General features: G+C 37.7%; 6 protein-coding genes and 2 non-coding genes across 10 annotated transcripts; 2 read left to right on the plus strand and 6 right to left on the minus strand.

Moving 5' to 3' along the window:
- Window positions 1–79: 79 nt before the first annotated feature.
- On the minus strand, window positions 80–2,871 carry LOC103846722 (WPP domain-interacting tail-anchored protein 1). Its single transcript, XM_009123705.3, has 5 exons — window positions 2,637–2,871; window positions 1,889–2,450; window positions 733–1,823; window positions 468–638; window positions 80–380 (listed from the first exon to the last, which is right to left on the minus strand). Exons 2-5 carry the CDS (start codon window positions 2,448–2,450, stop codon window positions 234–236), a joined length of 1,971 nt encoding a protein of 656 aa, XP_009121953.2. The 5' UTR covers window positions 2,637–2,871; the 3' UTR covers window positions 80–233.
- A 225-nt stretch (window positions 2,872–3,096) lies between these two features.
- Window positions 3,097–6,414, minus strand: LOC103846726 (1-deoxy-D-xylulose-5-phosphate synthase, chloroplastic). 2 transcript variants are annotated; one of them, XM_009123711.3, is made up of 10 exons: window positions 6,024–6,414; window positions 5,765–5,878; window positions 5,531–5,695; window positions 5,299–5,446; window positions 4,938–5,206; window positions 4,583–4,847; window positions 4,254–4,510; window positions 3,890–4,168; window positions 3,527–3,811; window positions 3,097–3,445 (listed from the first exon to the last, which is right to left on the minus strand). In XM_009123711.3, exons 1-10 carry the CDS (start codon window positions 6,180–6,182, stop codon window positions 3,296–3,298), a joined length of 2,091 nt encoding a protein of 696 aa, XP_009121959.1. In that variant the 5' UTR covers window positions 6,183–6,414; the 3' UTR covers window positions 3,097–3,295. The 2 variants fall into 2 exon arrangements, with proteins under 2 accessions (XP_009121959.1, XP_009121960.1); XM_009123712.3 differs by lacking the exon at window positions 3,097–3,445 and having other exon boundaries at window positions 3,536–3,816.
- A 15-nt stretch (window positions 6,415–6,429) lies between these two features.
- Window positions 6,430–10,588, minus strand: LOC103846728 (carbon catabolite repressor protein 4 homolog 6). Of its 2 annotated transcripts, none has more exons than XM_009123713.3 (15): window positions 10,388–10,588; window positions 9,851–10,301; window positions 9,601–9,767; window positions 9,426–9,491; window positions 9,147–9,199; window positions 8,990–9,071; window positions 8,869–8,918; window positions 8,620–8,695; window positions 8,363–8,455; window positions 8,241–8,273; window positions 8,082–8,167; window positions 7,162–7,930; window positions 6,969–7,054; window positions 6,765–6,849; window positions 6,430–6,664 (listed from the first exon to the last, which is right to left on the minus strand). In XM_009123713.3, exons 1-15 carry the CDS (start codon window positions 10,487–10,489, stop codon window positions 6,590–6,592), a joined length of 2,274 nt encoding a protein of 757 aa, XP_009121961.2. In that variant the 5' UTR covers window positions 10,490–10,588; the 3' UTR covers window positions 6,430–6,589. The 2 variants fall into 2 exon arrangements, with proteins under 2 accessions (XP_009121961.2, XP_033138548.1); XM_033282657.1 differs by having other exon boundaries at window positions 9,851–10,325; window positions 10,388–10,526.
- Window positions 10,589–11,243: 655 nt separating this feature from the next.
- Window positions 11,244–11,315, minus strand: TRNAG-UCC. The gene has a single exon. It is a non-coding gene; the product is annotated as a tRNA-Gly (tRNA).
- Window positions 11,316–11,430: 115 nt separating this feature from the next.
- On the minus strand, window positions 11,431–13,037 carry LOC103846729 (N-alpha-acetyltransferase 50). Its single transcript, XM_009123716.2, has 3 exons — window positions 12,787–13,037; window positions 11,990–12,112; window positions 11,431–11,852 (listed from the first exon to the last, which is right to left on the minus strand). Exons 1-3 carry the CDS (start codon window positions 12,938–12,940, stop codon window positions 11,635–11,637), a joined length of 495 nt encoding a protein of 164 aa, XP_009121964.1. The 5' UTR covers window positions 12,941–13,037; the 3' UTR covers window positions 11,431–11,634.
- A 177-nt stretch (window positions 13,038–13,214) lies between these two features.
- Window positions 13,215–14,842, plus strand: LOC103846730 (6-hydroxynicotinate 3-monooxygenase). The gene is made up of 4 exons (XM_009123717.3): window positions 13,215–13,490; window positions 13,568–13,872; window positions 13,950–14,160; window positions 14,246–14,842. Exons 1-4 carry the CDS (start codon window positions 13,251–13,253, stop codon window positions 14,696–14,698), a joined length of 1,209 nt encoding a protein of 402 aa, XP_009121965.1. The 5' UTR covers window positions 13,215–13,250; the 3' UTR covers window positions 14,699–14,842.
- Window positions 14,843–14,963: 121 nt separating this feature from the next.
- Window positions 14,964–15,035, minus strand: TRNAG-UCC. The gene has a single exon. It is a non-coding gene; the product is annotated as a tRNA-Gly (tRNA).
- Window positions 15,036–20,438: 5,403 nt separating this feature from the next.
- On the plus strand, window positions 20,439–25,021 carry LOC103846731 (probable indole-3-pyruvate monooxygenase YUCCA4). The gene is made up of 4 exons (XM_009123718.3): window positions 20,439–22,793; window positions 22,892–23,140; window positions 23,363–23,485; window positions 23,970–25,021. Exons 1-4 carry the CDS (start codon window positions 22,167–22,169, stop codon window positions 24,204–24,206), a joined length of 1,236 nt encoding a protein of 411 aa, XP_009121966.1. The 5' UTR covers window positions 20,439–22,166; the 3' UTR covers window positions 24,207–25,021.
- The last annotated feature ends 433 nt before the right edge of the window (window positions 25,022–25,454 follow it).

Here is a 25,454-nt window from a genome sequence, read left to right on the forward strand (position 1 = left end):
TAACTTTTAAGTTTGAATCAATATTTGAGTTCCAAAAAAAAAAAAAAAATCTGTCAAGTTAAACTATGACAAAGAAGGATGATAACAAAACTAAAAAGTTAGTAATCTTTCATTGAAGATTAGGCATAAAAAAAAAACTAGAATATATATTCTGACATTGTAAATTATTGCAAAGAGAGAAAAACAAAAACAAAACTGGAGCTTATGAGACTATGAAAAGGTTAAAAGACTCTCTAGATGTTTTGCTGCGACATTAAGTAAGCCATTGAAGACATGAAGATGACCAAGATTGCTAAGAGAATGTGCTTGATCCCAAGAGCTCCAGCGTCTAATCTCCTTACACTTCCAATATCTGAAGTAGACTCTGTTTCTTCCTCCTCCTACAACATGGTAACAAACATCACTTTCTATTAAAAGAACATAGTCAATAGCAGATACAGATTTTTAGTAGGTAAGAATTGATTTACCTCTTGATCAGTTAGTGAAGTGATGGTAGCTTGAAGTTTACTTTCTTGATGACAAGGAAGAGAACTCTGGTCAGACTTTGGTGAAATGTTTTCACTCTCCGTAAAACCTGTCTTTCCAACCTTCTTCAACTTCACCATCAACACACGGTTCTCTTTTGACAAGTTAGTTATCTGCAAAAACAAAGTCAACTGCATCTAAGCATCTACTATGATGATGAAGCTACTAAGGAACCAAGTTCTGTGAGTTATCATAATGTCTTAATACCTGTTTATGAAGGCGTTCTCGTTCAGAAGCAAGTTGCAAGACCAGTTTCTTCATGATCTTGTTATGCTGTGCAATATCTTTAGCGGTTTGCAACTTTCTTTCCTCAGCTTGCTGTAGATACCTCTCCGCTTCTTTCAATCTCCCTCTACAGAACTTCAGCTCTTCGTTGAGATCCGCGTTAGACTCAGACACAGTGATCAGCTTGTCTTCTGTATAGTCAGCCCTGTTCTCAGCCTTGGAGACTTTCGATTTCAGATCCTCGATCACATCCTCCATGTCAGAGACAGTAGAGTACAACAAACTCTGCTTCTCTTTGCCCGCTTCGACGGCTGCAACCGCAAGCTCCAGCTGATGATCCGAGTCCCTCAAATGCTTCTCAAGGGACTCCAACTTCTCCGGAGTGTAGCCTTTCGCTCTGAAACTCCCCAACTCCTCTTCTAGCTTCCGGCATTTGGATTCTGCTTCCTCAGCACTTGCTAACTTTTCTTTCAGATCCTCGTTGACACGTTCAAGATCCGTTGTCTCATTGAGCTGTTCCTCAAGAGAACTAACTTTTTCACTCAATGTAGAATTCTCAGTGCTCAACAGAATCAGTTTCTCCTCAGCTTCTCTCAAACTCTCTTTCAACCCTTCAGTCTGCGCCATGAGAAAGTCGCCGAGCCTCCCGTTGCTGCTATCAAGCTTGTGCAAAGCAGACTCCTTATCAACGAGCTCAGACTTCAAGTTGGTTTCCCTTTTAAAAGAGCCGCTTAGATTGAACTTGAGAATCTGAAGCTTCCCAGACATCTCCTTTAACATCCCTTTAAAAACTTCAGAGGAGTTCTCCGCCTCAAGCCACCGAGAATACGCGTCTTCGATTACTTCTTCCATGTAGAGAACATCCTGCTCGGAGGAATAGAGCTTAATCTCTAGCTGGTACTCAGAGTTTCTAGACTCGCTTAGCTTCTTCTCGAGCTCCATCTCCTTGGCTAAAGACTTCTCAAGCATCCTCAAAACGTTTCTCTGCTGATCAGCTGTTTGCATCTTGATCTTAGCGCTCAGATCACCAAACTCTCCATCGGTTTGAGATTCTGCAGCACCCCCTCCAGACCCTAAACAGAACATATGAATATGAGAATATTATAACAAAGAATGATAAATTTTAGTTAATACTTACAGCTTCCAAGTTCATCTGAACCCGAAGATAACTTGTGAAAGCTATTAGATTGCTTCTTCATCTCAACCACTTGGTCCATTAACTGATCCAAAGACTGCTCAGCGTCATGAAACTTCCCCTCCAAATCTCCATCATCTTGAAACGGAGATATCATCGTGACACGTGCGTTTTGAATCTCGTTCTGGAGAAAACCAACGAGAGACTCAACTTCTTTCACCTCTGAGTAGAGAAACGAAGACAAGAGATCGAACTCCAAAGCCTTCTCAGCCAAATCATCATCATCTTCTTCTTCTTCTTTGTTGTGAGAAGCAAAAGACTCGAAGTCGTGTTCCCTGGAGCCGAGTTGCATAGTGAGAAGACTGAGATTCACCAGCTTCTCGGAGACGAAGGCAAAATCCAATTCTACTTTTATCAGAACTTGGCTTGCAGTAGATAGTTCTGGATGATGATGATGATGATTGATGTCTTCTAAAAGGCTTTCCTTTGATGAGCTAGGCTGTGGTACGAGGCTGTCGTTGTCATCGACAGAGACTGTTCTATGATGTTCCGTTTCTATTTCCATCTGTGAGAAAAAAAAAGGATCAATCTTTCGTCATGAAATTGAATAATTAAGGTTCCTATTAGATGCAACGATCCTGGGTTCGATTCCTAAGCGAGAAATCAAAGTGAAGTTTCTACAACAGATTTGTTTTACTTTTATAATCCGATCGAGTTTGAGAAAGGACACAGCGTAAAGGAGAAAACTTACATTTAGAAACGAAGCGACACGAGACGGTTCAGATGAAAAGAAACTTCCTTTTGGGAGGAAATGATCCAGAGAGAGAGGCGAACGTGAGAGAAGATCGAGGAGAGGAACATAAAGGATTCTCTTTTATTGGTTACAGTAATTTTTTTAAAAGCTTTTATTTATTAATCTCTCGGAGTGTGAAAATGAAAATACACGTCTGTTCTATTTTTTGTTGTTACCCAGATTTGGGACATGTAGACACCTAATAGTACATACCTGTCTATATTTCTCAAGTGACAATAAAACAAAAATAGATGTATGAAAACCAAACCGCATTGAATTTTATGTCTTTTTAATTTGAAATGCGAAATTATTTTTTCATGTGAAAAAGATCAAAGTTTTGCCAAACACAAAAGAAAAAGGATAAGCTATTTTAAGTTTTAATTAATGATGAATTAATTTCTCTTTGTTCAATAATTAATAAGTTTTACACATCAGATTATTTCAAGCTCTTCTAAAAAGGTTATTGAATTCAGACGGTATAATATATATATTTACAGTTTTTTAAAAAACTTTTGAAACTTAATATTACAGTCACCATTTACTCCTCAAGAGGTAAAAAAGAAAGCCATATAATGTGTGATGCCTCCATTAAGTCTCTAATCTTCTGGCAGCCAAGGTTAGCTCATGAGGAGCAGTGCTTCACGAGTTCGACCCAAAAGACTCAGAGCTGTTGCTGCTATGTGATGTCCCGTTAGCCCCGCAAGTGCAAGCTGCTCGTTAGGCGACGCTTCTTCTATGTACCCATCCGGTAACACGATCGGTCTCCACTATCATAAATCCAAAACCAAAATAAAAAGATTACAACTTTGAATATATATATGGTTTTGGTTTGTTGTGTGTGTGTGTACCTTGATTTTCCCATCGAGCTGGCCATCAAGGGCTATGAACTGAGCCACATGGGATCCAAACCCTCCAACACAGCCTTCTTCGACCGTGATAAGGAACTTGTGGTTTTGACAAAGATCACGCACGAGCTTAATATCCAGGGGTTTGCAGAATCTTGCATCAGCTACAGTCACGTTCAAACCGAGTTTCGAGAGAAGCGAGTGAGCATTCAGACAGTTCTGAACCATGGCTCCATACCCGAGCAAAGCCACATCTTGACCTTCTAATAGAACTCTTCCTCTTCCGATCTATTCTAATATAATAAAACGGGTTTTTGTGTCAGCATGGCTTGTTTTGAAGAAGATTTGAAGATTAGATTGGCTTACTTCAATTGGTAATCCAATGGGGACGAGATAGTTCTTGTTGACGATGGCGCCTCTGGGGAACCGGAAACAAACCGGGCGGTCAGTGACGTTAGCTGCAGTTGCAACCATATTCACAAGCTCATCCTCATTAGCTGGAGCCATTGCTATCATGTTTGGTAAGCATGACATGAAAGCTATATCAAAAGCTCCACACTGCACAGGACCATCGGATCCAACAAGCCCTGCGCTTGTTATAACAAATCTCACCGCCTTTCTCTGCCTATCTACATCATGCACCACCTAAATCAAACGATCAAAACACACTATTACCCTTTGCTTTAATTAAAGAAGTTTTTAGAATGCGAGAGAGAGAGAGAAGTGAAACCTGGTCATAAGCTCTCTGTAGAAAAGCAGAGGGGATAATGCAAAAGGGCTTGAGACCACCAGAAGAAAGACCAGCAGAGAATGTGACAGCGTGCTGTTCAGCCATACCAACATTGAAAAACCTGTCTGGGAATCTCTCCTGGAACGTAACAAGCGATGGATCCATCTCTATTCCTGCATGGACTACAACAATATCTCTATCCTTTTCGGCTTCCTTCACCAAAGCCTCAGCAAAGCAATCGCTGTAAGTGCGTCTATCTGAGACACAAAAGTAAACCGAGTCAAGATTTGGATAAGCACAAACTAATATAAGCAGTGAGAGAGATATACCTTTGACCACGATGTTTGCGGTTTCTGCATCTCGCCTCTCCTCAGTGATCACATGGACCAACACAGGACCCATGGAATCTAGAGAAGCTACTTCTCGGAGAACACAAACTAGATCTTCAATGTTGTGTCCATCAACAGGACCAATGTAGTACAAACCAAGTTCTTCAAAGAGGGTTGATCCTGTTGGTCCCACCATACCACGTGCATACTCATCCACTTTGGCTGCCCATTCATACATCCCCTTTCCGATTTTCTTTGTCATCGCCTGCCAATACATAATAGTTGTTAAATTACTAAATCTCCAGCCGTTGTAAAGAAGCTAAGGGTTCATAAGGAGAGTATGGAGAAGGCATACTTTGGCTAGTTCTCTAAATTTTCGAAAGATTTGGCTAGACTGGATTTTGCTCATGAAGCTAGATAGTGCACTGATGGATGCCTTGGATCCATCCGCCATATTTGGATGCAGGGAGTGACGGTTATCATTAAGTATAACAATCATATTAGAGTCCAAGTAACCAGCATTGCTCATTGCCTCATATGCTTGACCTGCAGTGATTGTCACACTGTCTATAACAGCAACAACCCGGTCCCTCTTCCCTTTTATATCACGAGCGACTGCTAAGCCTAAGAAACAGTAACTAAACGTTCAGCACACCATATGGGTAACTAGCATTCTTAGCTAATAAGCTAACAAAGGGTGATAAGTAATAGATTACCGAGCCCAGCAGAGATACTGTTGCAGCCATGGCCGGTCCCAAAAGAATCGTATTCACTCTCCAATCGAGAAGTGACGCTAGAAACACCATTGTTTTGTCTGGATGGTATAGAAGACCAACGTCTTGTCAAGACTTTATGTGCATATGTCTACAAAGGATAAAAAAAAAAATCTATAACCACCACAAGAAAATCAGTTCATCAATGGCCTGAATCTCAAAACATGAACCTTACTTGTTCAACAGCATCCCACAGTATTTTGTCAACGGGGGCACGAAAGACATAATGCAGAGCAAGGGTAAGCTCTATGGCAGCCAAGCTAGGTTTCACAGACCTTCGGGTCTTCCACAGTACAGAGAGAAGCTCAGTACGGATCTCATCAGCTAATACCTTCAACTCCTACAAAAAAAAGAAACCATCGTCATTGAACCTCATCAACAATATGGCAAAAGAACATCAAGACTTTACCTTTACAGTCAAATTCTTCAACTGCGATGGAGTCTCAATGCTGTCTAGTATTGGCGTCTCGAGTTTCTCATCAGTATTTGGCAAAGAACATACCCGAGCTCGATTTGAACATACCTGGATATCAAAAGATACATTAGTAGATTACATAAACGAGAATGTGAAGCAAAGATATGGACTTTCATGAGACCCAGATTAAAAGCTTGGCACTTTTGTGAGAGATTAAGAGGAAAATGATCAGACGGGTCTCTTAAGTCTTAACCTTGTTGTGAGTGGAGGTTGTAGGTGAGAAGAAGCTCTTTCTGGAAAAATCAACTTTACATGGAAGCGAGGAGAAGGTAGCATCTGACCTCAGATTAAGATTCCTGTCATCAAATCGAGCTGAGATTCCGGATTGATAACCAATCGAGGTTGAACCCATGAAGAGAAGAAAGCTTCGTGGATCAAAGTAGGACGATAAAGAAAAATTGAGAAAACATACAAGGAATTTTCTACACAATCATTATGCCAATTCGAACGCACAATGCTGAGAAGGGGAAGAAGAAAGAAGAACATTTGAGCTGCGTTAAGATATATCTGCTTTGGATAAGCCCATTAGTTTTTTGCTGGGCCTTATTCATCTACGGCTCGTAGTTGTAGTTAAGTATATAATAATGAAGGCTGAGAACGATCGTTAAGCTTACTTTTAATATCCAGACAACAAATCACCATACAGTAGGTAATAATGAAGTGAGATGACTATTGAGCTTATTTGAAATTGTTGAGACAGAAAAGTCTATTCTTCTTTCTTCGGAACAGTTTCATAATGGTAACCCACATGTTTAATATTCAGCTTCTTGGCCCACTCTTGTTGTTGCAGAAGGCCAACTCTGAAACCAATGCAATGTGATCGCTTCCCCATTTCTGTAACAAACCAGAGAATGCAAAAAAAGAAGAAGTTTATATGTAGCTAAAAAGTGAGGGTAAATAATAAACTTTTCAAGATCATGCATAGGGATTGTACGGGAGTTGGGAAGCCTGGTGTCCACTGCATTGCTTGTTTCGGTATTGGAGCAAGCACACGCACCGTTTGCAGACCTTCCGACCGCCTACCCCCAAAACCACATATAAACATGGAAAAATCTATTCAAACCCCAAATTTTATGATAATGTAACATAATCTCAAGGCTTGTCAAATATGGGTTTGTTTGGGTTCGAATACTATTACCATATGTAGTCAACTGTCCCCATGAAACATCTGTGATAACTGGTTACTACAGGTTCTCCGTTTTCATCTCTTGTGTTGGCTTTACCCTAACAAAGCAAAAAAAAATTATCCACAGCTTCTTGAAAAAGAGCTTTGGTTTCTCAAGAAAATACAAGTGAAAAGACAAAGGTGTAGGGAGAATATACCACAATACCTCAATTTCCGAATAGGTGCTTTTAAGCTCCAGAGCGTGTTCAACCGTACTTCTTTCGGGGTCACCTGTTGCGGCTGCTATCTCCATTGGGGTCCAAGAGGCTGGATTATAAGTGATTTTCCCATAATCAAATCCTTCAGAACTCGATTTAAGTGAAAGTTCGTCCACAAGTCCCCCTGTTTGACTCAAGTCTTCATTCTTATCGTGTAGCTTAGCCAAAAAAGTTTCCCCATCTTCACCTATGCCTTCTTCTTCTTGCGCGAGTACACCTGCTTCGTCCAATGTTAAGTCATCTAGTTTCATCTCGGCTGAAGTGTCAACCTTGGTGGAGAGACTAGATGAATCATTTTGAGCATTGGACACAATTTCTTCAGGAGAATGCTCTGTTGCTGATATAACAGAACTTGCTGAAAGTTTTTCTCTCGAATCATCGTTAGCATTGGAAGTATGTGGAAGTTCTGGATCTGATATGGTTACTGAAGAGAGACCTTCAGCTAACGAGAGATCCCCAGCGTCATCAGGTTGTCCGTTTTGTCCTCCTAGATTACAACCTGAGGACAGATCCTCCCCTGGTAATACTCTTACGGAGCTGGAGGTGGCTTTGTGACCAGCAAGAACAGTATCACCACATGGAAGCTCAGATGTGTTTCTTATGGAGGGGGTTTTTCCAACATCCATGTTGGAGTTATTATCCATACGAGCATTTGCAATCGAATTCGAATCCTGAGGTTGAACTTGACCTTGTGGCGATTTATTATCGGACTGAAACCTAGAAAATTGTAAAGGCATATTAATCATACATAAAGTAAAAAAAAACAGAGCAGATTGCAACCTGCTAGATTCTAGTATAAACATAAAGGATGTTAAATTGCCCAACAAAATGCATACTGATGTTCCAGAACTTGGTGAGTTCATGCTACCTCGTATAAATTTCTGGCCGTGGTGGACGAATTTCAGCAGACTCTTGCCCCGAAACTTTGTTTCTGGCCACACCAGACAAATCCAGCTGCAGAGAGCAGCACAAAATCGAATGTGAACCATGTACGTATCGTTGCAATAGGTGAAGGAATTGCGTTTACCTTGCCCTCCGAAATAAAGTTGTACAAATGACTCTGCAACAGGTAAAAGAATGTTACCATCCATGTCTCAAAGCAAGTGGTTTTCGGTATTTCAACCAATTTAAGGTAAGAATGTCCTATACCTTTGGTGTACAATTGAAATCCCCACATAAGACAACAGGCGCATCATCCCAGAGTTTAGATACAGCATGAGCTCTCTCTAAGAGTGTTCTGACCTATGCAGCAGAGATAAATAAATAGATGGTGACTGACAATGATTAAACAAGCCAAGTTAGGGAAGGGGACGAATTCTCTCAGAAAATCAACATGTTCATAGCTTCTATACAGAGTAAAATCAAAGTATCGAATTGTCGTTTGGCAATAGATGTAGGGAAAGCACCTGACCAAGTTTAAAGTCTCCTCTTTTAGGATTATATAGCACGTGAATATTACAAACGACAACCCGGTGGGAGCAGCTGCAAAAGTAAATGACAGTTCATTTCAAACCAGCCATAAAGTATATATTCCATAACAAAAACCCCATGAAGACGGGGAAAAATATCAGCCACGTTTCCTAGTGAGTAATGAATGGCAATTATCCATCCATAAAATAATATGATAGTTACATTTACAGATATTATTAGGTTACCTTTCAGATGGAGATGCCTCATTTTCTTTGGCATGCGAATTCAGCAGCGCCTACATGAGTAAAGTTTTTAATTTAGGGTAAAGGTACGGAAGTCACTATCAACATAATGAATCCATATTACCTCAAGCACACATATCTGAGCAACATTATCTCTGAGACCAAGCTGATTGAACTGGATGCTTTCCTCCTGAACCAACTTGAACCTAACACAATCACAATGAGAAAACCCAAACCAAATTCCATAATGAATCACACGAAGAAGGATAAGGAAATCAAACCTATTTGATCGCCAAAATATTGCACAACCGTCAACAGCATTACCGGTCCGCATCTACAATTTTGTGCAAAGTAGAGTTATCCTCACATTTAAAACCTCATTCTCAAACCTTTGACACATACCATTTAAAATCTAGTCCAAGAGAGTCAAACTCAGTCAAGACTGTCATCTTTAAACAGAATTAACAAAAATAATCAATGCGGATGATGACATTTCTAAAGAAAGATAGATAGCCCCAAAAAGGTTTTTTCTTTCAAGCAAATTAAGAACTTATAGGTACCTTCCAGATGCCACTATATCCCCGGAGCTTCAACTCTTCCTCTAAGTCCTGAAACTTATCAACTTCCTGATATATTCAAAGTGATATATTAGATTACGATACATATGATGAAAAAGAGAAAAACTTTGTAGTCTCTCTCTCATACATAAACAGTTGCAAGAAGAAACTACATAACCTGGAGGCACATTATATCAGCAGACCATAGGCCAAGCTCGAACACAATCTTGTTCTTCCTCCATCCCCAACTCAACATATTCCTCGGTATGTGAAAGTAAAGATTTCTCCAGTGATCATTCGCAAGGTAATCCGCCAAGATGTTATACGATAGAACAACAAACTTCTCTGCAGGAAAACAAAACATATCAAAATACTGAAGCGAATGAAGTAAAGTGAAGTAACAAGAGATTGATCAAATTCAAAGTTACCGGTGCCAGGAGACGGTGCCGTTTTGGCGTATTCCCATTCACGGTAATCCGAGGGTTTTGACCGTGGCCGTTGACGGAAGCTACGCTGCGGAGGCGGCCGAGACATCTGGTTTTGATAGAACTGAGGGGGAGGAGGGCAAGCTGAATAGCTTTGACCGGACGGCGGATGATTAGGCCGCCATTGAGCTTGAGGAGGCGGCGGCCGAAGCTGGTAGTTCTGATTGAACGGCGGTTGCTGCACGTGGTTGAAACGACGAGGATCGAGACTCGAGGATGAGGAGACTCCTCTGTTTCCGTGGCGGAATTCGAAATTGGCGTCGTGGACTGACTGAAAATGCGAGTCTCCGGTGACGAACTGGTGTCCTCCCGCGTCGTTGTACGGACGATCGGAGAAGCTTCTCCCGCCTTGGCCGAAACCTTGGCCTCTTGCTCGCCCTCTTCCACCTCCGTACTGCTTCGTCAGGGGCAAATCAATCTTCCAGTAAGCTTAGAAAGGTGAAATTCGCATAAAGAGAAATGGGATGTTGGGAAGTTTACCAGAGGACGACTAGACATGGTGACGAAGGGAGCACAAGTGGTGGTGGCGTTAGAGATTGCAGCGTCGGAGAAAACTTGGACGACTGAACGGGATCGCCGCATCGATCAATCGGTGGAGGGAGTGAGAAAGAGAGCGGCGACGTAAGCTCGAGTGGGGGCGAATGAAAACGGAGACTTAATAGACAATCGTGCCGTTTTATGATTCTAGCTCTACACAGCTTCCTGTTTTTACTGTGAATAAGTGGCACGCAAGCTAAAAGCGATACACATAAATGCTCGGCTTTACTTTTTCTTCTGAAAGACTCAGTGATAAAACAATGTTTTTAGATATGAGACCTCGAAGGTCCAAAACCAAGGCCAATATTAAAAACACCATGAGCAGTAATGAAGATTGAGTAGCTGAGTTAAAACTTCACCAAGCAAAAGGTCCAAAACCAAGGGGTCACTAGGTATAGAGAAAAATCGAAATATATAACTAGGAATCTCTAGCTTTGGGATCAATAAGAAACGTCAAGGTCATCAAAACAAGCAAAACTCGGAAGCATACGCGTCATCATAACATTAAGAATAGACTTGATTTGAACAAACAAACTGGGGAAAATGGCTTTCCTCAAGTCACGTATTGTCATCGGTTGTTGGCTTCAGATTGACAGCATATACATAAAATAGTTTTGTAGAACCAGGTCGCCTCTTAGTTGTTTGTGTGAACGTGCAAGTATACCTCAATCCTCAAACATGTTTTGCTTGGAGCACATACCAAAAGCTGAACGTGCAGAGCAAAAGAAAATAAGTTTCACTTTTGAAAATTATAGACAGACGTCAGCGTTGAAGACACAAACGCAGGAGGGCAAAAAAATGCGTCTGCCGGGAGTCGAACCCGGGTCTATTGCTTGGAAGGCAATTATCCTAACCGTTGGACTACAGACGCTTTTGTTTGTGATGTTCAACTTAGCTATTTAGTCACAATAGTGTTTCTCGATATTCAGTATAGTATCATCCCTTTTGTTCAAGCATGGGCGTTGAGATAAAAAAACACCATAAAGTGAGTATAAAGACTGAGCTGCAATGTTGAAATTTGAAACTTCCTCGACTAAGAGGTCCAAAACCAATAGACAACCATGAATCTATAACTTTGAGGTCATCAAAACAAGCAAAACTCAGGAAACAAAAACATGACATTAAGAATAGATTCTTCAAAGAACAAACAAACAGGGAAAGAATGGCTTTCCCCAAGTGGTGTATTGTCATCATTTGCTGGCTTCAGGCTGAGCAAAGGACTTGGTGACAACATAACAGTCTCTTGGCTCTATGTTGATGTAGTAGTCTTGTATGGTATCTGTGATCTCAAACCCAAATTTCTTGTAGAACTTGATCGCATCTTCGTTGTTTGTCTGAACATGCAAGTATATTTCAGACATGTTCTGCTTGGTGCACATGTCCAGAACATGATGCAATAGCTTTGAACCTACACAATGGAAAAACAAGTTTAAAGTGGCATAGATCAATAAAAAAGAGAACTATGGAATCACGCAAGTTTGACATAATATTCCTGTTTTTCTTGGTGTAAATATGCAAGTTAGGCATAGCAGATTAATGACTCACCAATGCCAATGCCGCGGTATGGTGCAAGAACACCAAGTGTCATTATATACACTTTCATGGCTCCGCCTTCTTTCTTCTCCAGCCGACAAGCAATAGCTCCAACACATATGTCACTGTAATAAGCTGAGAGGAAACAAAAATGCACCCTTTAGAAAAACATCAAGGGATTTTTTCATGTCTCGCAAATTGGAGAAAACAATTCAACCCAGAGTACAACACAGTCAAAATATATTGTTAACTAGTGTGTGTCGAATTTAAGATGTTAACAGTATTTGCATATTCTACAAGATATCAGCTAACAAACTGTCTCGTGCAATACAAGTTGCATATATTTAAAGGACTAGTAGGTACAAAAAAAAATATGCAGTCATAAGCATGAGACTCAGAAAACGTTCTTCAAAGAGCGACCAAAAATGGATCCATTAACAACTAGCGATTACACAGCTAGAACATAAAAACATTCACTTGATTGTTCTTCTTACAAAGGTCACGATAAAATTTTACTTACGAGCAAACAAGAAAAATCAACTATGCACATTAGCACTGAAACATGAACACAAAGCTCAAACATGTCTGTTTTTAAAATAAAAAAACAAGAGATGCAACTAACTTTTTATAAAAAAAACGGTAACAGGAGCAGATCGAATAGCAATGAGATCTATTTATAGAATCTTCTAACTTGTCTACAAAGCCTCTAATCACAGAACAGTTCATAAATCCCCAAAGCAGCTAACTTTTTCCTATCAAAGCAATCCGATCTGACTCAAAATCACATTCCCCAAGTAAAGAAGACGAACCAAGCTTAGTGAACTCGCCGGATGCAATCGCATCAGCGTAGTACTTGTCGTTATAGCGAACCGGGAAGAGAACAGTGTTGAGTTTCTTAAGCTGCATCATGTTTTTGTCTCTGACTCCATCTAGCGACACGCTGGCTTCACGCCCAGTTCCCATCGCCGTCTTCCTCTCTACACGAACGAAGAACAATCTAGAACTGCGAGATAAAAAAGGAGAGATCGATTCGTCGTCTTCACTCTTCAACAAAGAGAAAAAATCGAAAGGCAAGCTTTACCATTGGGCCTCGACTAAGCCCACATAGTTATTACCTTCGGGCTCGCACAGAGGGTTCAATCGATAGCATTAGCGACAGAAGTTGGTGAGATTGGGCCTATACGAAGCCCATTTGCTATAACCTTCTGTTTCAGTTAGAAGGTTCAATCGTTAACATTAGTGAAGCAGAACTATCTGAAAGAAAGTTAGTGCCATGGGGAAGAAGATGAAAGCGATCATTGTAGGAGGAAGTATAGCAGGTGTATCGTGCGCACATTCGCTAACGTTAGCAGGGTGGGATGTATTGGTCCTCGAGAAATCTTCCGAACCTCCAGCTCGGAGCCCTACTGGTGCTGGACTCGGACTCGACCCTCAAACTCGCACAATCATCAAATCATGGCTTCCTCATCCACACCTCTTAGACGAAACCACTTTGCCTCTCTCCATCGACCAGGTAAACAATAAATCAAATTGCAACTATCAGAGCTTTGTTTTAAACCTTCTTTGTGTTTGTTGGTTGGGTTTATATAGAATCAGGGAACAGATAGTGAGAAGAAATTAACGCGAGCTCTAACGAGAGACGAGAGTTTTGATTTTCGAGCAGCTTATTGGTCAGACATTCACGGTCTTCTGTTTAACGCATTGGATCCGACCATGTTTCTTTGGGGACATAAGTTTCTGTCTTTCGCTATGTCACAAGATGGTTCCACTGTAAAGGTGGAGACTTTAGTTATGGAAACTCAAGAGACTGTTGAGATTCAAGGAGACTTGCTCGTTGCAGCAGATGGGTGTCTCTCTTCTATTCGGAAAACGTTCTTGCCGAACTTTAAACTAAGGTTTGTAATAAAAGTATGATCCTTTATTTTTTCTGATATTTTGTGGACTTGATGTTTTTGTTTTGTTTATGTTTTAGGTACTCTGGTTATTGCGCTTGGAGAGGTGTTTTTGATTTCTCAGGGGATGAGAACTCGGAGACAGTTTCTGGAATCAAGAGGGAGTATCCAGAGCTTGGGAGATGCTTGTATTTCGATCTTGCTATGAATACTCATAGCGTGTTCTATGAGCTTATTAACAAGAAACTCAACTGGATTTGGTATGTTAATCAACCAGAGCCTGAGCTTAAGGTTAATACTAACTCCTTTCTGTTTATTTGATTAAAATGCTTTTCAAGTACTTTTTTTATTTACTTTTTACTGCTTGCAATATCAGAGCAACTCTGTTACGCTAAAGGTAAGCCAAGAAATGATCAACAAGATGCATCAAGAAGCAGACACCATATGGATCCCCGAGCTAGCGAGACTCATGAAAGAAACTAAAGAGCCTTTCCTTAACGTTATCTACGACTGTGACCCTCTAGAGAGGATCTTCTGGGGGAATGTCGTGCTGGTTGGAGATGCAGCTCATCCCACGACCCCTCATGGTCTGAGAAGCACAAACATGTCGGTTCTTGATGCGGAAGTACTAGGCAAATGCTTGGGGGAATGTGGACCTGAGAATCTAAGTTTGGGTCTTGAGGAATATCAGAGGATAAGATTGCCTGTTGTTTCCGAGCAAGTTTTGTATGCAAGGCGTTTGGGGCGTATCAAGCAAGGTCTTGATCCTGACGGAATTGGATTAGAACAGAAACACATGCCATTCTTTTCTGGTGCTCCTCTTGTGTAATGATGTTATTTGGTGCGAGAGATGTTGTATGTTAATGAGTGTGATTATGTATGTTAAAGAGACAGACAGGTACATAATATTGGATACGTCAATGTTGAAACAAACGAAGGATACAAGATTTATAAAACTGAAAGGGTTAAAGCACTTTGATGTATCAGGACAGACCAAATAGAATGAAGCAACAAAGGTGAAGAGACAAAAATCTTTGGTGTCATTTGTGGGAAATGAAAATTTTGTAATCAGAACGAAATTAAAAAAAAACATTTGCGTCTGCCGGGAGTCGAACCCGGGTCTATTGCTTGGAAGGCAATTATCCTAACCGTTGGACTACAGACGCTTTTGCTTGATAAGTTTCAAATAATGTTAATATTCGTTACATACTTGCGTAATGGTCATAACGAAAACGTCTCTCTCATCTTTGGTATTTTATATGATACTTTTGAGACTTTAATTTTTTTGGGAGATACTATCAAAATGGTTACTAGTTTTAGAAATCTTCATGTATTTTAGGACAGTCTTATATATTACGTACCTTTATTTATTATTCAGAAAAACCAAAACGTTGATGTGATGCATCACACAAAAATACATTAGTTATACTTATACAAGTACGACTATCCAGTTCACATCTTATACTTTTTTTTTTGCAAAGTTACACTATTTCTAGTACAATTAAATTGAAAGGAAAATATTAAATTTGAACTTGGAACATTTTAAAAGGTACAGCTTGAGCCCTTCTTTTGCCTTCGAAAGGAGAAGAATGATCATGTGAACGTAATTACCCTCTAGCCTCAAACATGCGTGTATGTATATATAATGTTTGTTTATATGGGTGGTCATGTAACTATGATGAGACAAATTGAGGGCAGATTCAAGCCTGACAGAAAAAATCCAAAGAGCTCTCTGAGTCGAGAAAAATACAGAAGGCGAAAACTGAAGACAGAGGAAGATACACGACGCTTTGATGGGACCTAAAATCTTTTTGTCTACAGTGTAATATTCATATCTTTGCAATTATCGATAGTATGTACAAACAACACTGCTGATGTTGATTTATCCAAGATCCACAATATTCCTCGTCTAACCAAAGGGACCATCGTTACACCGCGTAGCATGCATAGAGTAGGTTACTAGTAGACGATACACTTGGATCGCTTGTGTTTTTCTTCCAGCTTAGTCATGGAGTCTAGGCTCTATTAAACTGTAAGTTAGGACCATTTTAGTTATCAAATTACAAGGACCATTCTATCATACCAAGCATGCGTCGATAGTGAGTCTACAATTTGTTTGATTTTTAGATTATGTTGTACGTATAACCACATTTGATTTTCGTCCCCAGGTATTAATTTTAAGTTGACAGTGGTTCTTTTTTTTTTGGTAAAATGTTAAAATTATATTACCAAGCTTTTCATTTTTTACAGAAGGACAGAGGAAACAAGAAACAGAATGCAGAAAATAAACTAAACAGAGCATCTTGAACAAGCCTATTCTAAGAATACAGACTAAAGTCCTTCAAGCGAACTGGAGATAGCAAAACGTTAATGCCCAAGAGAAGGAATGAGAGGAGCGAGACCCCGGTTGCCGCGAGCTCCCAAAGAGAAAGGCGGCTCAAACCTTGAAGCAACGGGATAACCTACAGCTTCCGAGAGACCCAATCATCAAGACCATCACCGAGAAATGCATCCACGAAACAGCTAGCCCGTTCGAAATCGCCTCACCGACAGCACGAAGAGGAGTCCACAAAACAGGCGGTGCCGTCGTTCGGAACAGAGTGTTGGAGATTGCTGTCACCAACCCTCCAACTCCGGGACCGTATACACCCATTTAACCCACCACACACGTAGAGTAATAGGACATGTCGGGCACACCTCCTCCGGAAGAAGCGACATTCAAAGTAGCCAGTGCTCGAGTGCTCAACTAGCCCTTGAAGACACAAAAGACCGGCCTGCAAACACAGAATCAACCTCCACCAGATGACAATTATTATGGGAGAAGAGAGCGAAGAACGCGTTGCCACAGTCATGGGCCTGAAACCGGAAGACAGAGACACCATAAGAGACGCGGATGCAGTCTCGTGGCTCGACACGCGCTGCCACAGAGCCTCCAAGCCCGGGCGACAACACCGAGAAAGGAAGCTCTCCACACGCACCCACGACTGAGAACCAGTCACAGGATCTTCCAGTGTCAGGCGGAACCGGACGAACCAAGAAACCGAGACACAATCCAGGCCAAGCAGAGACCTCACGGGCGGAGGTAAAACAATGAAGAACCGCTGGGAAAGGAACCTCACCAAGACTCCACGCGCCATCGAACTTTTGGTTGGAACCCTAGGTCCGAGAAAAATGTTGGCGATACACCGGAGATCCGAACAGACGGGAGAAAAGATCGACGCCGGTTCAAGCACTTTCTTCTCCACCGCCTCGGTACCTACAGATCTACAGGGATTTCCAACGAAGAGACTCAGGATGCCAACCACCCACGAAACCCGACTCCATCGGCTTGCCCTAGCTCGAAAGCGTCGCCGTCACACCAGATCTGTCACCACAGGAACCAAGCCTCACGGATCCACCGCGAATGGAGACGAGACTTGAGGCGGCGAGAACAGAACAAGGGCTTCGACAAAGACCGCAAAGAGGAGGAGACGAGCCGGTGGAGCAAAGAGGAAAAAAGGAAAGGAAGCTCCCGACGACGGCCTACGGAACCACCGCCGTCGGAGCTAAAGGAACGAGGCGGCTGCACTAGGGTTTTCGCTAGGAAGGAGATAAGGGAGAGAAAAAGGCGTTTTTTAGTTCTAACTATCTTTTTCACAGTGGTTCTTAGTCTATCACTAGTTAATTAATGCACACCTGGACTTTGAAAAGCTTGTGTGCTACAAATTTTGAAATTAGATCGAACACCTGTCCAATAGTTATCTTTATCCAAGGCTATGATTTGTAAATTTGCAACTAGTTTTATTTTAGCACAACATGAATTTTACAGTGACTAAACACACATGCATAATCACTACATTTATTTTCAATAAATAAGAGGTTTTTTTATATAAGGGACTTTTAAAATATTTTTTAAATAATAAAATATATTGGAATCACATAAATATAAGATTTTGTTTTTGAAAAATTACTAACTACAAATTATTACTGAGTCAAAAGGATGAAGTAAATCATATGTATTACGGTATTAGAGAGGTGTGTTGAGTAACGTAAATAAGCATGATACATGAAAAGAAATTGGCATGGTAAAATAATGTTAGTATGAAGGCAATCAATGGCTTACGTTTATAATGATAATCAAGCTTCTTGATTGATTGGAGCACAAGAAAGCATTTTGCTTAATGCAGCCAGGTCGAAGAGTATAATATGTACAGTTTATGTTTCCGTTGAAAAAATACCGTTCGCGTTAATCACGTCTTAATTGTTTGAAATAATATCAGTAACTAATAAGGTCGAACCTTACTCAATGCTCTTAAGTTCAGCATGCACGAAATCGTTGATTTGCCTCTTACAACACTACCATGCGCATGCATTTCTTTAAAAATAATACTTAGTACCATTCTTTGTCGTCATCTCTACCTGAGCGATTCATGGTAATCAGTAACTAAAATGTATAGCAACTAAAGGTACATTATCTGGCTGCAAATCATGAGTAAGAACTGAGATCTAAATGTTTTGGTTTAGTTATAGCGATCTCTTAATCTTACGATTTTGATTCTATCAGCATATTACTATAAAGGCCCCCAAGTAAATTTTGGTTGAAATCTCCTAGTAGCTAGTAATGCATGAATGATATAGCTAGATTAAATGATTCATTATATAAGTTTCTTGGAAAAGGAAGCTTTTGCATAAAGTATGTAATATTTATATATTGCAACATCAGAGGATCATAGGGGAAGTGGAGGTCGGCTGCATTGGTTAACATTTAACGAAGGAGTGGTCTCAGTCATGCGCAACGCAATTACATTTTCCACAAATCTACCTAGTAATTATGTGTTTGGTACAATCCTCATTAATACTTCTTGTATACACCATCTTTCTAGCCATTTAAAAACCAAAGTGTGGAAGTCGTTTTTAATTTTGATTATCTTTCTAGTTCTGGAAATATTTAGTACTTTTTGCAAGTGACTTTTGGATGTTCGTCATACTGTTGATAATACAAAAAAAATAGCGGAAGATCTTACAAGTTATAACTATACACCTTTATTCCTTGTTGCTTAAGATTTAATTAGTTTTGAAAAGGTTAACTTCATTTTCGTTTTTAAAGTGATTCTCCGTGAATAGCAATGATGTAAAAAAGGGTCGGCAGGCCATACCCCATACATAGATGATAGACCTTCGTTAAAGCAAGTAATGTTAGTTATTACATGAGTCTTCTGTTATACTTTCTTGACTTCAAAAAACTTTCGGTAGATGATTAGTTATAAAAATGTAAAAATGGTATAATATAATGATCGTATATCAAGTATTAAAATCCATAAGAGAAAAGTAAAAATCCATGTACATTATGAACACACGTCAACGCAAGTATTATATAGAATATAATACATTAAGGCGGTGTAACCTGTGTTTTAATCACTGTTAAACTACAATGTTTAAGACTTTCATTTTCCCTATCGATTGATCTAGCTACATTTGTTATAGTACCTAGTGTAATTTTATATCCTACATATAACACTATCTAAGACTATTTATACTTTTTCGCTATATACTTTAAAAATTAACTAAATTTTGACCCGTGCAACCGCACGGGTGTTTGTTTTCACTTTTTTATACATAAATTATTGTTTTAGAACATAAGTGGTATATATTTTTAATGTTAATCATATACTTAAATATTTATATAACTATTTCAAATACAATAATTTTATAATTTACATGTTATAATTAATTAATTCTTTAAACTTTATGTATTTGCCACTTATTATTATATATTTATCTTATTGTATTTGCATTTAGTTATTAAGCAAATTAATATATTCATGAGAAAATATATTTAAAAAATATTTTGTATTTAATTTAGGCTAAATTCTGACCCGTATTTCAAAACTGGATTTTTTTTTACCAATATTTTTATGCTTATTCATTTTAGATAATTTATTATTGTATATATAAGAGTGTAAGATATGTTAATTTTTAGACATATATTATATAGTTTGTTAATTTTAAGACGTTCTATCATCATATTATATTTTAAATAAATTGTTTATATTTAAACAATAAAATTTATAAATTTATCAATTGAATATAATTTATCATATTTATTTTAGTATAATAATTATATTTTAACATGATCATGACTATAAAAGTAGATAAAATATGATATAATTTATTTATTTTCATTTCTAAACGATAACTTAAAATACATTAAGTTATTGTTTAAATATTTTTACACAGATTTATTGGAATATTTAAAATATAATATATAAATATATATTATATTTAAAATGAAAATATATTATGATTAAAGTAGTTACAAATATTTTATATTATTAACTTAAAAAAATACATGTTAATTTTTATACATGTATTATATAGTTTGATAATGTTAACCCATCTTACCAACATATTAGATTTTATTTTTGAACATAAATATTTTATAATTACGAAAATAAATATATAAATATATAAATTTAATACAATTTTATTATATTTAGCTCAATATAATAATTTTATTTAGCTCAATATAATAATTTTATTTTAATATGATTGATTATGATTATATAATAAATAAAATATTATAGATTTTTTTATTTTTCATTTTATATAACTGAATATATTAATGTATAATAATATTTTAAATTAATTTCGAAATTAGTGAAAATATTTAAATATAATTTCGAAAATGAAGATCTTGTAAAAATCTTTTCAAACAGATTTGTTAGACTTTTAAAATAAATATATTTATATTTAAAATGAAAAGATATCAAAAGATATTATGATTACAATATTTTAAAAATTCTATTTATTATTATTCTGAATTAAAATGTAGTATGAATTTTTATGAATAGGTTCATTATGTCCATTTTTAAAAAAATCACACATGAATCAAGGTTGTGACTTATGTTTTAATATATAAGATGAACTTAACAAATATAGAATGAGGTTTACTCTAAGCATGAGCTTTCGGGTACCCCTTCAATTATGGATACTATCCATTCGAGTATAGGAGTTTTTGGATTTTGAAAAATGGTACCATTCGGTATTACAAAAAAAATGGGTCGGGTTCGAGTCGGATCCTCCCGGATCTAGGTGGGTTCGGGTTTTATCCGAAGTAACCAACCTACTATATTCGATTTGGGTATCTTATATCTAAATTACTCAAATTCATCTAAAATAACTCAAAACCCCCAAAAATACTCAATTTATATAGCTCGAATTGGTTATTTTTTGTATGAACGTAATCATATACATAATGTCATTTGAGTATTCTTATCAAAAACATCTATTTTATCTATAAATACCTAATATAACTAACATATAGTATGATTTATATTTTAAATTTTAGGTACTAATACTATTTTAAATATATTTTTTAATAATATTTTATATATTAGTTATTTTAGGTATTTATAGATAAAAACAGATGTTTTGATAAAAATACTCAAATAACATTATGTATATGATACTCATTCGGTTCTCGGCGCAGGTCGGGTTCGTTTTCGGTTTTTTTGGTTTTTTTTAAATGGTCTCATTCAAATATTTAGACAGGATCCGATCGGATCGGGTACTCTATTTTTTGAGTTGGTTCGGGTATGGATATTACGCCCAATCCTAGTTTACTCGATATTTTATTATAGAAAAACACATTACAATCAAACTCATGTATATTTCAAGTTAATCTGTTTATGAGTATAAATATAGAGGTGAGTTAAAATCTATAAATTTATAATTTGTCAAATTAGTTTTTCAAATATGCATACTATATAGCATATACTTATGTATAGGATAATTTAGCACATTATAACAACGAAAATGCAAACGGATTTTCTTAAATTTCATAGCAGGAAATATAGTCGTTAATGGTAGAAGAAAAAAGTTAATAGTATAAAAAAAAATATATATATATATATATATATGGCAACGTTTTTTACAGTGGTTATATTTTATTTAATACCTGCACCAATTTTCCCCATCTTTGACCTACTCTGCTACCTGCACTTCATTAACACATCAACACCCTCTCCTCTCTCAATACCCAAACAACAAGAAGATTAAAACCCCATAAAACCCATTTACTTATTAGGCATTGAAAAACACACAACAGACACAAATCCTTTCCTTTTCTCTCACGCCTTCTATCTCTCTCTCTATAGCATTTAAACCTCATCTTATAATTTCCAACTTCGTTTCTTGGTTTTGCCCGAGAAACAATCAAGAAAAGACACTAAAACAGAACACTTCTTTAGTTGCATGTGATCGACAGAAAAAATATAAAGACATCTTTCTTTCTTCTTCTTTTTATTGCCTAGTCAAACATGAGCTCTTGTTTAGAAGAAAAGCATAGTAGAATCTTCGTTACCGGTCCAATCATCGTCGGTGCCGGTCCGTCCGGTTTATCCGTAGCGGCTTGTTTATCAAACCGAGGCGTGCCATCGGTTATACTCGAGAGAACCGATTGCTTAGCTTCTTTATGGCAAAAACGTACCTACGACCGTCTTAAGCTCCATCTCCCTAAACACTTCTGCGAGCTTCCTCTTATGAAGTTCCCTAGAAACTTCCCAAGATACCCATCCAAGCAACAATTCATCTCCTACGTTGAGTCTTATGCTGCCCGGTTTAATATCAAACCGGTATTTAACCAAACCGTAGAGAAAGCCGAGTTCGATGTCGCCCCTGGTCTATGGACGGTGAAGACGCAAGACGCTGTGTACTCATCCACATGGCTCGTGGTGGCAACAGGGGAAAACGCTGAACCGGTGATACCGGATATACCCGGTTTGAAGAAGTTTACTGGACCGGTTGTTCACACTAGTGCGTACAAGTCCGGTTCAGAGTTTGCAAACAGGAAGGTTTTGGTGGTTGGTTGTGGAAATTCCGGAATGGAGGTGTGCTTGGATCTTTGTAGATACAATTCTCTGCCTCATATGGTTGTTAGAAACTCTGTAAGTAATTAATTAAACATGCTCGTTATCTAAGCACACGAAGAAAAATGGATTATGGCTGAGCTAATAGGGTTTAATATATTTTTATAATGATGCAGGTACATGTATTACCAAGAGATTTTTTTGGTCTATCGAGTTTTGGAATAGCAATGACACTACTGAAGTGGTTTCCTCTAAAGCTGGTGGACAATTTGCTTCTGCTTCTTGCTTATCTTTCGTTGGGCAATACCGACCGGTTAGGCCTCCGACGACCTAAAACCGGACCTATTGAGCTTAAGAACGTCACAGGAAAAACTCCGGTTCTTGATGTCGGCGCCATATCTTTGATACAATCCGGTCAAATTAGAGTAAGTTCGTTATAATGATTTTATTATTTTAGGTAGTATTATTAACCTTTCTAATGTTAATGGCTCCTTAGCTAAGAAGATTAGAGACATGTTTTAAGCTGGAGAATAGTTTTATTGCATGTGTGTGTTTTTTACTTTCTTTATAAAATATAGCTTATTTTGTACGAGTTTTTGTATTTGTTTTTCTAACTTAAATTATTGGTCTTGTGTATGAACTATTAGGTGATGCAAGCAGTGAAAGAAATAACCAAGAAAGGAGCAAAGTTTGTGAACGGGCAAGAAATGGAGTTCGACTCGATAATTCTAGCGACCGGGTACAAGAGTAATGTCCCCTACTGGCTCAAGGTATTAAAACGCATTTGTTAATCATTCTTCTCATGGCCTCGTCTGCATGTGTCTATATATGTGTGATGATGATGAAAATATGAGAACCAATACGCATGCAATTGAAAAAGAAAATTCGTTTTCAAGAATAACGGTGATGGTCAAATGATAAGGTTATGCATATATTGGTAAGGGTAAAAAGGCTGTAGATAATAATAGTTTTTATTGTTATAATTTAGCAAATCATCCATCGCTTTCTATGATATGGACCCAACACATGCAACAAAGGGAACAACACTCCAAAACTCTTCTTTTCTCCATGCAAAATGGAATAAACCCTTGTTCACTATTTAAAAATCCCCCAAAATTACAACCAAAAAAACGAGAGTAAAAGACAACAAAACTCTTGTTCTTTCCCTTTTTTTCAATCTCTCATCTTCCTGTTTTTGTTTTGTTTATTTATTTTATGAAATTTAAGTAATGTATGTCCTTTGAAATTTTACAGGACAATAGTTTCTTCACAAAGGAAGGGATGCCGAAAACGCCATTTCCAAACGGATGGAAAGGAGAGAATGGGCTTTACACGGTGGGTTTCACGAGAAGAGGGCTCTTGGGAACGGCTTTTGATGCCGTTAAGATCGCGGAGGATATAACTGACCACTGGATGAAAATGAATGGTCCGTTGAGTAGCAGTAATGTTTGTAGTTCCCATATTATTCACTTTGACTTCAATAAATCATAGATTTCTTTTTTCCTTGTACTCCTTTTTCTTAAAATAAAATTGCAATTTTTTATGACACATCTATATTTATTTTCAACGACCATATTTACTGACTTTTTGAATTTTATTCTATAAATAAAAAGCTTTGGACTTTCATAATATGTATTTTGTGCTTCTGTTTTTTTCGGACAACAATGATTCCAAAATAGACTCTATAATATAGTTGTAATATATTCTGATGATATTTTATTTTAGAGTGAAAAATAGAGTGATGAACAAACAAAAAAACAATTTACTCTATATATAGAGTAACTTATTTTTTACTCTATTATAAAATGAAAAATAGAGTATCATTTAAGCATTTTTACACTAAATTCTATTTTATAATGAAAAATAAAATGAAGTTAGAGATGCCTTAGGGCATCTCCAACCCTACTCCATTTTCAACTCCAAACATCATTATGGAGTAAAATCTTCTCCAACCCCACTCCATTTTGGAGTTGAAAATGGAGTAATGGCTAGGGTTACTCCATTTATGGAGTAATCTTACTCATTACTCCATTTTGGAGTTGGACTTTTTTTTTTTATAAAATGGTCCTTTAAATCTTTAATGTTTCTATTTTTTACTTAAATAATATTTAAAATGATACAATAACATGAAAATAGTATATTCCACAAAAGATTATTTAATAATTTTAAATAAATGTATAAAATAACAGAAAACATAAATAATTAAAATAAAAATAAAAATAACATAAAATAAGTAATTTAATAATCTGGAAAATCCATTCCGGATCCGCTAAGGTCGGTGAAATATTGCCCAAACGGAGAAGTCTGAGAAAGAGCTTGTTGATCTTGTGATTCAGCATTTCGCTTTGATATTATTTGTATTTGTCAGACTTCTTTATATTGGTGAAAAACGAGGATTTCCTGGAATGCTTGGCAGTTTAGATTGCATGCACTGGAAGTGGAAGAATTGTCCTACCGGTTGGGCGGGACAATATGCGGGTCGTAGTGGATCACCAACTATAATTCTTGAAGCTGTCGCAGATTATGATCTTTGGATATGGCATGCATATTTCGGAATGCCAGGCACTAATAACGATATCAACGTGTTGGACTCTTCTTATCTTTTTTCCAATCTTGCTCAAGGTATTGCTCCTCCTGCTCATTATTTTATTCAAGACAAAGAATATTATATGGGTTACTATTTAGCGGATGGTATTTATCCAAAATGGTCGACCATAGTACAAACTATTCAAGAGCCAA

The sequence above is a fragment of the Brassica rapa genome, chromosome A10, assembly GCF_000309985.2.
Source record: "Brassica rapa cultivar Chiifu-401-42 chromosome A10, CAAS_Brap_v3.01, whole genome shotgun sequence".
In the NCBI taxonomy this organism is placed as follows: Eukaryota; Viridiplantae; Streptophyta; class Magnoliopsida; order Brassicales; family Brassicaceae; genus Brassica; species Brassica rapa.